This window comes from Solanum tuberosum, unplaced genomic scaffold (genome assembly GCF_000226075.1).
Source record: "Solanum tuberosum cultivar DM 1-3 516 R44 unplaced genomic scaffold, SolTub_3.0 scf00536, whole genome shotgun sequence".
Classification (NCBI taxonomy): domain Eukaryota; kingdom Viridiplantae; phylum Streptophyta; class Magnoliopsida; order Solanales; family Solanaceae; genus Solanum; species Solanum tuberosum.
The window spans coordinates 272793-287105 of record NW_006239464.1 but is presented as its reverse complement, the minus strand read 5'-3'; the positions used below and the strand labels follow the sequence as shown (position 1 = coordinate 287105).

Genomic DNA, 14313 nt, shown 5'->3' with positions numbered 1-14313 from the left:
GGGTCACCCCTTGAATTGTTTAAAGCTGAAATTATTATCCTCCTAAATGCTTACTTGACAAAGTGAGTGTATTTCACTCTCTTTGAGAGAGTGAGCACCAAAGATAATATTAAAATTTTATTTTAAATATTTTTTCACAAATGCAAATATTTTTAATTATTCCCTTTTAACTTTTTTTTTTTTCCTTCTCCATTTCTTCATAGTAATAACATAGATCAAATTTCTCCATCATTCACCATCCCTAACATGTCGCCGCCACCATCAATTTTTCTCAAATTATGACATATTTGAAGCAATCATCAATAGTAATATCATGATAAAAGTGTTCAAATTAAAGCATGTTTAAAAGTATTTGCACTGTTTAATTTTGATCTTCTTATGATTGATTTACCCAGTAAAACGAAAGTGAAAAAATTGAGAGAAAAATCATTGAAGAAACAAGATTTGCAACAAGTTGTGAAGTTAGGGAGAAAAGATTTGAATCCCCTGCTAATAGATAAGCTAGGTGTTGAGTTTCAAAAAATCCAGATGAAGATCTTAAATAGAAAAAGTTAGATGAAGAAAAAAAAATTATGCGAATGGTGGAGATATGAAACTAATGGGGTTGGAGGCATGAACAATTGAGAAATATTATAGATGAAGATGTTAAAAATGTGCTAGGGTGTTGAATTGTAGTTGTTGAATTAGGGAGGTGATAAAGGTGGAGGTGAAGGTGGTGGCGACGATTTTTCATACGAACTGGTGAAAAGAATGGAGCTCGGAAAATTCACCCTGTGAGAAAGATTAAAAAAAATAGAAGAAGACCCCTAACGTATTCCTCAATATTTTTCCCAAATCAAGCTTTCACAAAAAAAATAATTAGGGCTGCAAAAAAGATTGAAGAAGAAAGGATAAAGAAGAGGGAAGAAAAAAAAGTTCTTTAGAAAAAGATTAATGGGTGAAATACACGTATCAAGCGTGTGTTTTTCACCATAAGGCAGATGATTGATAATCACATTTTAAGGGTTATTTATTTCATTTTAAAGTAATTTAAGGGGTAGCAGGACCTCCGTAAAATATAAGTATGTAGTTGAAAATCTGAATATATAATGAGAGGCTATTTAACTATTATCTCATAGTAACAAAGGGCAATATCACAATAACAAAGAACAATATATTTTTTTTCTCAATTATTTACTATGAAGCAAATTTATGAAAATTATTTTGCTAGGCAAAATAGACTAGAATTTATTCTTAATATTTAAACATGAAAGATCCTAATAACATAATTAGAATGTAACATTATCCTATTGTTTTGGATAATAAACATTGTAAATAAGTGGTATGTTATCCATGCATTTGATGTTTATAATAAGATTTGAGAAGATAGTAAAGAATAACAAAGTAAAAGCATTTGAAATATGTTTAATAGAGAGAACAAATTATAACTTCTTTGTATTTTACTCAGCTAGTATTGATATATAGTCAACTAGTTAGGCAATCAATAATATAAATTGAAGTAAATAACAAAAATGTCAAGTGCAGAAAGCAAGTGACACTCAACTTGTATCACTTGAACCTTTTGGATATCAGCTTCAGAGTCGCTTTTGATGGAAATGCTAACTAAACATGTCTTCTCGAGTCTGGATCCTTCAAGATTGATTGAGTTCCTAAAAAAATTGATCTATTTGAGCATTGCATTCTTCTTTCATTCTGATTCTACCGGCTTATCAAAGCTTAAAGGCCTTCATGAGTTCTCTTGAATCGTCATTTCTAGACCCATTAACATGACTGTCACTATGGTTCTCTGTTCTAATATTGTTAGATAACTCCTTTTGTCGCGTTCTATTCACTTTCCAACATTGCATAATTTTTGGACAAATCAAATCCAGCAATCCTAATCATGTTTTGAGCATTATCATTGAGGGTAAGAATCCTTCCAAAACAATGAGACACTTGTAGAGAAGTACCCTGATCATATGCAATTCGAGTTTCTCTAATTATTCGACCAACTTCGTGATTGGTGGGATTATCCAAAATGCCATGGGTTTGCTCAATATTTTCTAGTGTCATCCATTATATCAATCGACACTTTAGCTTCACAAATATAAAATTGTTGGCAAAGAATAAGTAGAATTAAAATAATATAATTGCCTAGCCTTAGATGGGCGGCAATGTGATTGTCCTTAAAAAAGTACAGTTGAATTTATTATGTGATTTTAAGGACAATGAATATTGATCTGAAGCAATGAATAGTACTATATCAAAAGTAATTAATTAAGAATATTAATAAATATAGCCTGAATAACTTGAATCCAATGATATCTTTTGATGAAGACGTCTTCTGAGTAGATTAGTACTTGAAAAACAATACAAGTCTTGAGAAAAAAAGTAAATAAGAATGTTAATGTTTATCTAATAGTGTGTAAATCAATTGTTACATTCAGAATTGTATCCTTCGACATGAAGGTTAGACTCCTTTTATAGGGGCCGAGAGTCATTCCCTCTTAATTTACATTAATTGAAAAAAATGATATTAATGCTAGGGAAAAAACAATCGACATTTCCTCCATAGCAAATCTATAACAACTAATATTATTTGCTTGTCTTTCCTTCGAGTGTTGTATTTTAATTAGGTCTTATTCTTTCGGAGTGAACATAACTTTTTACCTTCAAAATTTAACTATAACATATCCAATCTCTCACGTGTCTTTAATTAGCTCGATAACATATCTTGTCTCTTTTTATTCTATGCAATAACATTAGAGAATTGAATTGAATAATAAAAGTAGTTGTAGTCACATCATGTTATTACCACTTCTAATTAAAGAAGAAGAATCAACACTATTAAAAAGTGGAAAAAATAAAAATTGGGAAGTATAGACTATAGATCATAGAAATACAAAATCCCAGTCTTTTGACTTTCTTCTATATATCTTCCTCCTGTCTTCTTCCCTAAAACAAAGCCCTCTTTGAACTTCAACTTCTCCTTCAATCTAGCAAATTTTTTTCTCTAAATTTTGTCCCTTGTTCTTGTTTTGGTTCAATCCAACAGGAAAATGATGATTTGGAGAAGTAAAACCCTATTTCTTCTTGTAATTTTGGGAATTTTTTTGACCCAAATTGAATCTCTAAGATTTGAACTGGAATCGGGTCATACAAAATGCATAGCTGAAGAAATCAAGGGTCATTCCATGACTGTTGGCAAGTATCACATCGTTAATCCAAATGAAGGTTATCCTTTGCCTGATACCCACAAAGTCACCGTCAGGGTAAATACACTTTTTTTTGTTTTGCGCAGATTTATATCAGCTAGGTTACAAATGGGTTTATGCTTATTTTTCAAATTAGCAACTGGGTTTACTTAATTGAAGCTTTATACGTCAATTGAAAAAAACTAGTTCTTCTTATGGTGATCCTCTGCATAGAATGAGACGCCAGAACCCGGATTTGAAGCTGATGGGTTCTGAATTTTAGTGTTTTTAAGTTATTGGGTTTTAAAGTACATAAATACAGGGTTTGAAAAATGATAATAGTATTATTAGATTAAAGATTATAAAACAATATAAAAGATTTTAAGTTTTCTTTGTGTAGTTCTTGATATAAAAATCTTATTTTTTAGACTAGCACAAGTTTTTCACCTTTGGATGATAGATGCATTGATGGGGATATGCTAGATTTTGTAAAGCTTCATTTGGATATTATGGTTGGACAAATATTCTGGAGTCAACTGCAAAAATCTTTAACCTAGTTAATTAAGTTCTGTTTGGTTTTTTGTTTTATGTATTTGTAATGTATCAATAGAGGAATGTTTACATTTAGTCATTTGATCAATCAGTCGACTATGCTTAAATCCCAAGTTAGTTGAGATCTGCCATATGAATCCTGTATTAGTTCTGCTGAATTCAGATCCATCTTATGCCAATACTGTATTATTTGTCCTGACACATTTGTTCTGATGGTTTCATATGCTCAAAGTTTGAAAATTTGTCCTTGTTCTCCGATATACCTTTGATTATGTGGATTTCTTCTGGTGTTTTGTGCTTTAGGTAACGTCTGCACAAGGGAATAGCCATGCCCATCACTACGCGGAAAATGTTCATGAGGGGCATTTTTCTTTTGAGACTGCGGAAGGTGCAGACTATCACACTTGCTTTACTGCTGCTGATCACAAGCCTCCGGTTAAGTTGACTATTGATTTTGACTGGAAAAGTGGCGTTGCAGCTAAAGATTGGACAAATGTTGCCAAGAAAGCCTCTGTTGAGGTAAGCACTTATTTTTCTTTTAATTTGCATACCTGTGTAGCTCAATTTCATATTTATCAGGATCCTTCTATCCATTTTGTCTAGACAAATGTTGGCAATTGACATCCGTTGACCCCTGTATTCATGTAATATTTAATTTTCTTGAAATGTGTCTGTGCCTCCTTCTGGTTTTGAGAAAATTAATGACTATTTTATAGCATATAGTGCTGCATGCATTCTATAATTCGTAATGTTGAATAGACTGTTCAGTGAAAGCTTCTAAATTTCCCTGAACTTTTAATGTTGTCTTGTTTGATAGAAGCATCTTGTTTAGTTTGATCAGTAAGGTATCAGATTTGGGGGGCTCTTTTGTGCTGTTACAAAATTTGTGATTCTTTCTACGGAAAAGGGCCAAACATTCATTTTCTTAACTGATTGCAGAATCCTAGTTAAAAGACAACAATATTGAAGGAATAGAAAGGAATCAGGGTGGGGGTTGATAATCAGGTATTCAGATTTAATTATATGGGTGAGTCGGATCAATTCATATGGGTTGGTTACTTTAATTCACATTGGATTAACACCTGAACCAATCATACACTTCCACATCCCTGAGAATACAACTACTGCTAGTGATGTTGTGAGGCAGCTGGGCGATACCTATATGGTGCAGTGTCGCTAATTTTCTTCTCTGCCAACAGAAGTTAGGCTTAAAATATACTCTACAGAACTGTGCAACTTAGATATCAAGAATGTGATTGGCCAAAAGGTTTATTACTTCTCCATCCCAATTTATGTGATGGTTTTGACTAGGTACGGAGTTTAAGAATGAAAGACTTTTGGGTTTTGTGGTCTAAAACAAGCCATAGATATTGTGTGGCTATAGATCATCTCATTAAGGTTAAAATGGAGGTTTTAAGTTGAATTGTTGGTTTGGCCTTGGGACTTCCATGTTGGAGGTCTCAAGTTCGAAACCCCTTGCCAGCGAAAGCAAGGGGTTTGCCTTCTGGGTCGAGCTCGTCGCACCGGGCTTGCCTAGTGCGGGTTACCTCTCCTGTGTGGTTTGCGAGCTATTGCATAGGAGCGGGGGTTTTACCGTGTGCGCACCCAAAGGGTAGCGGCTGCGGGTTTCCCTTGTCATCAAAAAAAAAAGTTGAATTGTTACTAAATATAGAAATGTGTTATTCTCTTGGTGAGTAATTAAAACTTTTTCACAAGAAAGAGGAAATGTGTTAAAAATATAGAGAACATCACCTAGAGATAATTGGTGAGCTAATAATTGTTGTTTTAATAGCTGTATTCCTTCATCAAAAGAGATATACTTAGATTAGACAATGTCACCTCTTTGAGACTTTGGCCATTTACTTAATCAGGAAAAAAAACCTTGTCGCCTGTTCAAATTTCTTAATAAACTCAATTGAAGTTTCAAAGACATCATTGTCCATTGGCAGTTGCTTAATTTAGTTCATCTCAGTATGTGAAGTGTATACTTAAAAACCCAAAGTACTTTCTTGTTCTTGGAAATTTTCCAATTATTTATCTATTTCTGATAATGATAACAAGTTCTATAAATAGAATTGACTGCACAAGTTGTGTGGTCAAGCCCAAAATTAGAATTACAAGATGGTTCCTGATACCTCTCTAAATGTAATCTAAAGCATCAAAAATATTGTGTCTCTGCTATATATTCTTGTTTACATTAAAAATTAAACAGGACTAGCCAATTCATTTTGAACTTCTGGATGGAGCTTCCTTTATCTTCAAAGCATCTCTGATTTATTTCTTCCCTTTTGTCCACCAGATGCAAGCTGGGACAATCCTCTATTTCTCTTTCTGTTCGGCTAACCTGCCCTCCCTATCCTAACTGACTATAGATAGTCTCTGGCGTCAGGCATTTCCCACTTTAAATCTTGAGTTGCTTAGGAAAGTTGGCCACAAATATCTGATGGATTTCCAAAAACTTACGCCATAAAGGGTGGGGACTGGTTTGGTAATCCAATTGGAATCCTCATCATATTTATTTCTGATCACCTCCTTCCATAGAGAATGTTCTTCAGAAGCCATTCTCCACTGCCACTTCATTAACAAACTCTGATTCTGGGTTTTTCGATTGAAAGGACCTAGCATACATTCCTTTTTATTCTCAAGGTCTCCCGTCTGATCAGGTATATCTTTTTCGTATCATAAGAAATTTCTTCTCTAGGCATCTAGTCTCTTGATAACATTAGAGGGGACATGGAACAAGGACTGTCTGGGCATGACATCTAGTAGACTAGTACATTGTTCAACAGGATTAGTCACCCCCCTAGTGACAAGTATTGGCTTTCCCAATTTGATAGTTTCTTTTCACACTTCTCAAGAATCCTACTCCAGATCCCTATTGATTTCCTTTTATCTTCAATGGCATATCCAAGTATACTGTAGGAAGCTCACTATTTCTTCCCTAGGATTTCAGCCAAGTTATGTAACTAAGGTACTTCATTGACTGGATAAATATAACTCTTGCCCCAATTTGTGTCGCCCAAAAACTGTTTCAAATAGAATAAAGATAACCTTTAGCATTCTGATTTGTTCCTTTTCAGTTTCACAAAAAACGTGTCATCAGCATATTGGAGGTAGGCAATTTCCATTATGCCAGCAGAGCAGACTTAGGATTCACTTTGAAACCCCTGATCCATTCCTTACTTGAAGCATACTTGAGATTAAAATCCTCAGCCTTTCACTCATTCTTGTAGTCAGTATTCTTTGAGTTTTAAGACCAAATATCAGGAGAAACTTAGAATTAGTATTTTCTTAAAATAAAAGAAATTGTACTCCAATTGTAATGCAGTGTATAAGATAGACTGGATTATCTAAAAGAGTTTGGTGTCTTTAAGGGGGTTATTTGGTCCTTGTGTATTTAATGCTAAAGTATTTTAGAGAAACAGCTACAATTTGCAACTTTTGCATCAACCTTTCATAAAGCAACAACACACATGCTTTCATCTAGCAACTCTTAACTCTTATGCATCATTTTTTTTAACTCTTATGCATCATTTTTTTTTAACTCTTATGCATCATTGAAGAAGTACTCTAAGCATATTCCATTGATCAAGACTAGTCTTTCTTAAAATAACTCAGTAACATCAAATAGAAACAAAAGAAAAAGGAACATCATTGTTCTCAATTTGATTTATTATTTCCATGCAAAGCGAAGCTCGGTATCTAAGTGGAGAAGGGTAGAGGGGCGGGCCCATTATCCACCGAGTTTAGAAGGCTGTGATTGGTCCAAAGGGCGAGTCACAAACAGATTTCTCGGTTATCAAAAAAAGAAAAGATTTATTAACTAGGTACATTGTTCTTTTTCTTTTGTTTTGTTGGTTCATATGACAAACTCTATCCCTCTAAACATCCCGCTCAAGATCCAACTTCCTTCCTTTTTTCAACTCTTCTCTGTTGCTGACTCGAACTTCCAGCCTCTTGGTTAGATATGCAGGCCCTCTTTGCTAAGCTATTCCTTGCGTGTCACTAGGTACCTAACTGTTTTATAATGCACAACGGGGCTATATCGTTTTGCTTAGAGTTTCATGGCTCAGTGTGCAGTTAACTCCTGAATTGTGAGCTTTTTGCTGGCTGGTGGGTAGTTGAAAAAATCTTAAGCTCCTCAAACACAAGGTTCTGAAATCCATTGATTTTTTAGTTAGCAATACCACTGCATAAAGTTATCTATGTGTTTCATGTGAAGTGCCATCATTCACTAAAAACATCCCTCTATTACTTTCTTCAACCTTTTAAAGATTCGATTATGTTGAGAACTTCATTCCATCCATCTTGTCCCAAACAACTACAAGTGAAAACTCAATTGAAGTCGTACACGTGATCATCTCTTAAATTGTTTTGTCGGTTTTCTTGCCTTTAGTTACGTTAATCCTCTATTATCTAAAAATTGCTGGCAGAATTGTAATTAGTCATATTCCAAAATTTGTGTCGAGGTACATCAATCTTGTTACATGTAGTTCTTGATGACTGCATTTTCTAAAAATAATTTAGACATACGTAATGATTTTTCATCTTTGCTCTTACTAGGCAATGGAATCAGAACTAAAGCATATGCTTGAGATTGTTCAAGGTGTCCACGATGAAATGTTTTATCTCCGAGAAAGGTGTGTTCAATCTTACCTTATTGTTATCTATCCAAAACTCATGAATCAACACTAAATAATTAACAAGTCGATATGTTGACATGCCACAGGGAAGAAGAGATGCAGGAACTGAACAGAGATACCAGCTATAAATTGGCTTGGATGACTGGTCTATCGATTCTTATATGTTTGTCTGTGGCAGGTTTGCAAGTGTGGCACTTGAAGACTTTCTTTGAAAAGAAGAAACTTATATAAGTTATTCAGATTTCAAAATTCACAGTTTCTGCTGTACAATTTTTTTTGGCATACACAACTTAGTCGAAAATTGACTCAAATGTGTAATATTTCTAGACTATTTATTTGTCAATGAAAACCCTTTTAGTTTGATTACTAGTGGCCCTCTCCCAACCATCAGAAATAAAGTGCACTGTTTTTTGGTCTTATCAACACAATCCCTGCATTACTATTATTGGATGATTGGTATTTTGTTCTAAAAATTAGTTTCTGTTTCAAAATAAGGGTGTTTTCGGTTTGTGCATACCCCTTAAGAAAACTACACACTCCTAGAGAGTCTTAAAGAATACTCCTTTTAATTCATATTACTTGACCCCTATTGATTTGGCACATTCATTAAGAAAGTTTTAATCAGAGGTGTATTTTACTAAATTAATTAGCACAAACAACTCGTAGGCTGCTTCATTCTCTAGTTTCTACTCAATAATGTGGGTTTGTTTTTGTGTTTCTAGAGGCATGAAAAGCTGCATATGCTATACCAAAAATTATGGAAAGTTACAAGTTTTTTTCTGATGGATCAATTTTTTGTATGTGATTTCAGTCAAATTAACCAAAAAATTCTACAAATGATTTTAGTTGAAGAAGATGAAGAATAAGAAATTGTTCAAAGGTTTTCTGAAAAAAAAAATCCTCTTTCTTCTTTTGAAAATGTTGTCAAAACTAAATGTTTGAAATAAGTCTTTGTTATAGAAGTTTAAAAAAAAGGAATTTGAGAGTTTTGATTAACTTAGTGTAACTTCTCTTTTGATTTTGGTTGCTTTTGCTCACCATTTGGATTTTGGATGAGTTAAAATTGTGAAAGATGGGTAGTTTTTTTAATTGTGGATAAAAATTAAATTAAATTTGGGTAGGCCGTTAAGATTATGATACATGTCCGTACGTTTATTCTAAGGGTATATGCATTTCAAAATATTGACGGTAAGAATATATACAATTCAAAAATATAACGAAGGGTATTTGACGTACCGTTTATCATAATTTAGAGGTATATTTATCCTTTTTTCCGAATTCTTTTTCTTGCAAAAATGGACAAGTAAAATGGAATATTTATTTTTGTTATAGGGGTCAAATCAAAATGAAGCAAAGTGGGGTAAGAATTGTTTTTACTAATTTATTCTTAATTGATGTCTTGAAAAAGAAGTAGTTCTTTAATGATTTTTGGTTATGTAAAATTTTATTTATTTAAATAAGGATAAAATTAGAAGAAAAGAAAACAAATGTGTTCTCTTAATTGTTTTTTATTACATCAGAGGTAGGGATAGAGGCGTATCCAGGATTTTGGCAAGATGAAGCATAATTACGAAAAAATGCATCTTATATATAAATTTGATCGATTTGACTTTTAGGTTCTTAATATGAACTATTAAATTTTAAAAATTATAAGTCCAAAATATATAATACTATTAGTTTTACACCAATCAAAAATATTTATGGCAAGAAAGATCCTCAAGCCTGTAGATCATAATTTACCAAAACGACAAGAATTCAAGAATTAAGATTGAATATTACAACAACAAATAGTGGACTAAAAATAGCGTTAGTGCTATGCATGATTATGGAAAGTATCATACTTCTAATGAACATGGGACAACCATTTGACTAATCTCTAATCATGACCTCTAGGCTCTAACAACTAATTTCAACTCAAAATCATACACTAATTAATAGTAGATAAGATAGCAATTTAGTGCTACTTGCAAGACATGCTAATTATATTATGGCAAGTACCAAGGGCGGAGCTACAGCCATTCAAGGGTGGTCAGCTAAACACCCTTCACCGGAAAATTACATCATATGGAGAGGTCAAATTCTGTATTTAAGGGATAAATAATTAATGTTGAACAACCTTGACATAAACTCTTCTGTGGTGCAGTGGTTAAGCGTGTTCATTTCCACCCTAGGTGCGCTGGATCGAATCCCACAAAGCGCACAAAATTTTTAGTTTTATTTTAATTTTGAATATTTAGATATCATGTATTTCTAATTTTTATCTAGGATATAATGCACTTTCGAATGGTGAAAACAAAAAAGCCAATATTTTACTTTAAAAATTTGTATTTTATATATGTTAACAACTTTAAACCCAAAGCTAAAATCAATACATGCGTTTTATCTTCTTTTTTTTTTAAGAATTTTTTTTTCTACTGGTGTGATTTATGTTTCGTAAAGCTAGACGCATTTGTTCTATCAATATTTCAATTTAAAAATAATAATCATATATTTTTATCATATAAAATAAATGCATCAAAAAGAAAAATAAAACTCGATTGTTTATATTTGATATTGACAAATGTTGAGATGGTTCATGGTAGAATCCCTAGGTTAAACAAATAACATTCAACTCACTTATTAAAAAAATAATTCTTGAACACCCTTGATGAAATTTTTGGCTCCGCCGCTGGTGCCCGCCCCACCCCATTGCCATCCCTACCCACAATACCCCTCTAGATATGCCCTTGGGTAGGGAAGTGAAGATGGGCAGGGGATCAAAAAGTGGAGATTGGTGAAAGTTTAGGTGACCAACCAATTGAATTATTAAGATCCCCTAAATAAATAAATGTAATTCTTAATTTTGTGAAACACCTCTTATTTTGAAACAAAATGAATAGGTGGATACTTGTTACTCCTTCCCTCCACTCTTACTTATTCAGTTTTAGCATATGAAGAAAAAAATATCTTTTTTACCCTTTAATATTAACTACGCTATTGAAAGTTCATTGAGATTATGCATTTCATTTATTATTTCAGAAGAAATCGATTGTATTACCATCTCTCATAAACACCAAGTACAAAGTCTATTGTGGACAAGTAAAAATGGATGGAAGAAGTATTATACAATGAATATTTTTTGTATATTCATAAAAGTTATTAGATGAAACTCTTTAATATTTTACCTGAAAAAATTTAGTTATTTTATTCGAGATTACACTAGAAAATTTTAGTTACTTTATTCGATATCACGCAAGATCCTTTTTCTTACTTGCTTTCATGATCGAGTTAAGAAAAGAAATGACTTGAATGATACGATTCTTCAGTCATCCAAGAATGATAGAGGCTTCCCGCAAATCGATGATTTGAGATTTTAGCTTCAAATTGAATAATCATTAAATAGAACAATTCAACACGATTTGATTAGGATCAAACTAAACCACAATGCATCATATTATAGATACAGTTTAACATGTCAACTATTAAACAACTTATTAGAAATATAAAACATCTAATTGAAAATGTCACGAAAATCCTCACTCTTTGAAAGTGCCCTCGACATCAAGGAACAAGTATTAAGACGTATGTACGGCTTGTTTAGATCACGAGCTAATACAAAATCAAGAAAACGATTTCCACAACATCAATAATCAGTAAGGGGCTGTTTGGTAGGGAGTATTAGGAGAAATAGTCCATGTATTATGTATAATATTATTTAGTACTATGTTTGGCAGGAATTTTGAGCTTATGTTTAACTAATCCATGAATTAGTTATACACCCTACATGTTATTCTAAGATGTATTACTAATACCTTCCATTTGGTGGTATTAGTAATACATAGAATTTGAGATTAATCTATGTAAAGACAAAATTATCCCTCAAATCATTTTATTTATTTTCTTAATTTTATGTTTATTAATGTACTAGTAAATTTATTTAAATAATTAGCATACAAATTTTATTATTCAGGGAGAGTTGTTTGTTGCTAAATAAGTCCAATACAACTCAATACAATATTGTGAGTTATTCGTTTACTAATTGAAAAGACAAATATAACACCACATGACGTTTGTGATCTTAATTGAATGCATTATTTGTTGATATATATATATATGTGAGTATCTAATTATTTGTATTTTGAATAATTTATAAAAATGGTATACATATTAGAACTACATTTTGCAATTTTTATGTGTAAATGTAGATGGTTTATTCGATTTTACTATTGTTTACCGTCTTCTTGGTTTTAAAGTAGATAGTATAAATTTTTTAAATTAAAAATTGATGTTTAATGAGTGACCAATTTATTAAGATGACAATTATCTACCCTCAAATAATTCAAGTGAGAAAATAGCAAACATGGCAACAAAATTATTCTTCTCCTAGCTAGTTAAAAGGCCATAAAAAAATACTATTGTCCGACAATTATCTACCTTGACCCAATACACGAAATAGAAAATCCTATAATAATTCAAGGGTATAATTTGAAAGCTTTTTTTGAGTGTAGAGTTTTAATTCAAACACAAGATAAGGTGGGAATCAATGAACCAAACACTTAATAAACAATAAACCCTGCATTACTAATCTCTACACTACACATCCCTGCATTACTAATTCCGACGTTACTAAGCCATGCGTCATTAATCTTTGTACCAAACGATCCCTAAAAGGATAAAATGGAAAAAGAAACTCCATCATTATTTAAAGGAAAAAAAGATGAATATACCCTGAACTATCAAAAATGATATATGAATATCCTCTGTTATACTATTTAGACACTAGTGTCCTTGCCATCCAAAAAATGGATCATTTGTGTCCTTCACTCTAACGGTTGGACACGTGTCGTCATCCTATGCATCTACTCCAAATATTCACTAAATTTAAACCCACAAAGAAAATCACCCAAAATTTAAACAATCCGCCCTAATAACCCCCTAATCCTGTAACATCCGGCAATGTGAAATAATTGAAGAGGCTTAGAATTGGAAATTTTCATTTTTGGAAAGAATTTTAAAGTTTTAGAAATTTTGGCTAAGTATGGAGAAATTTGAATTTTTGTCCAACTTTGAACAGCCATAAATTCTAGCTCAGGATGATTTAGGTGGATTTCCAGTTATGGTTGCAAAGTTTGTGGAACGGTCTTTCCAACGCCACCGAGTTTGCTCAATTCCGAGTTCGTATAAGCGAGTTATGGCCATTGAAAGTTGGGCAGTTGGGCAAGGAATCCGTCCGGAAAATTAAGGGTATTTTGGTCTTTTCCCTAGCCTTTTATTTTGGTTATATAAATGTGTTAGGCTGATCATTTTGATCAGTTTTACCATTTTAAAAGGAGTGAGAGTGAGGGTTTTGAGAGAAGAAGAAGAGAAGAAGAAGAGAAGAAGAGGAGAAGAAGAAGAGGAAATCGAAGAGATCAACAAGTTCCGTCAAGATCATCGTGGAATTTCGTCGGGGGTGATCCCTACCAAGGTATGTGAGCTTTTAGTGTTGGGTGATCCTTTTCCCCACACACCTAGCCCCTTTTTCTTATCAAGAAAGAATTGGCTTTGTTGATAAAGTTGTTAGTTGTTGTGGTTGAAGTTGTTAAAGTTGTTAGTTGTTGTTGTTGGAATTATTGTTGGTTGTGAGACATGATTGGGGTGTGTTTTTGAGTTGTATTCTATTGAATGTTGAGGGATTTTAGGTTCCTAAGTGATTGGGGCTGGAACCTTTGAGGTTAGAGGATTTAGAGTTGGAGACGTGAAGGAGAAAGTCGGGCAGTTTGCGAGGAGCACGTCCGCGTCGCGGACTTGTTCCCTCTGTGAACAAAATCTGCTCCGCGTCGCGGACAGGACGCGGACTCCACTGTTTTCAGAAATTATGTTCGAAGATTTTCTTAAGTTTGGCTGTCCCAAATCATTCCTAAATCATTCCTAAACATCATGAGGTCCTTCCAAACACCAATTAAGTCCTTGAATCCATAATTCAA

General features: G+C 33.0%; 1 protein-coding gene across 1 annotated transcript; it reads left to right on the top strand.

Moving 5' to 3' along the window:
* Positions 1-2865: 2865 nt before the first annotated feature.
* Positions 2866-8787, top strand: LOC102602030 (transmembrane emp24 domain-containing protein p24delta7). Its single transcript, XM_006365240.2, has 4 exons — positions 2866-3251; positions 4029-4244; positions 8289-8365; positions 8455-8787. Exons 1-4 carry the CDS (start codon positions 3039-3041, stop codon positions 8597-8599), a joined length of 651 nt encoding a protein of 216 aa, XP_006365302.1. The 5' UTR covers positions 2866-3038; the 3' UTR covers positions 8600-8787.
* The last annotated feature ends 5526 nt before the right edge of the window (positions 8788-14313 follow it).

Excerpts from the sequence above, each read along its gene's own strand:
- LOC102602030 (XM_006365240.2), top strand. The coding sequence starts at position 3,039 with ATGATGATTTGGAGAAGTAAAACCCTATTTCTTCTTGTAATTTTGGGA. Across the intron at positions 3,252-4,028 it reads CCCACAAAGTCACCGTCAGG|GTAACGTCTGCACAAGGGAA; the intron begins GTAAATACACTT and ends TTTGTGCTTTAG. Across the intron at positions 4,245-8,288 it reads CCAAGAAAGCCTCTGTTGAG|GCAATGGAATCAGAACTAAA; the intron begins GTAAGCACTTAT and ends TGCTCTTACTAG.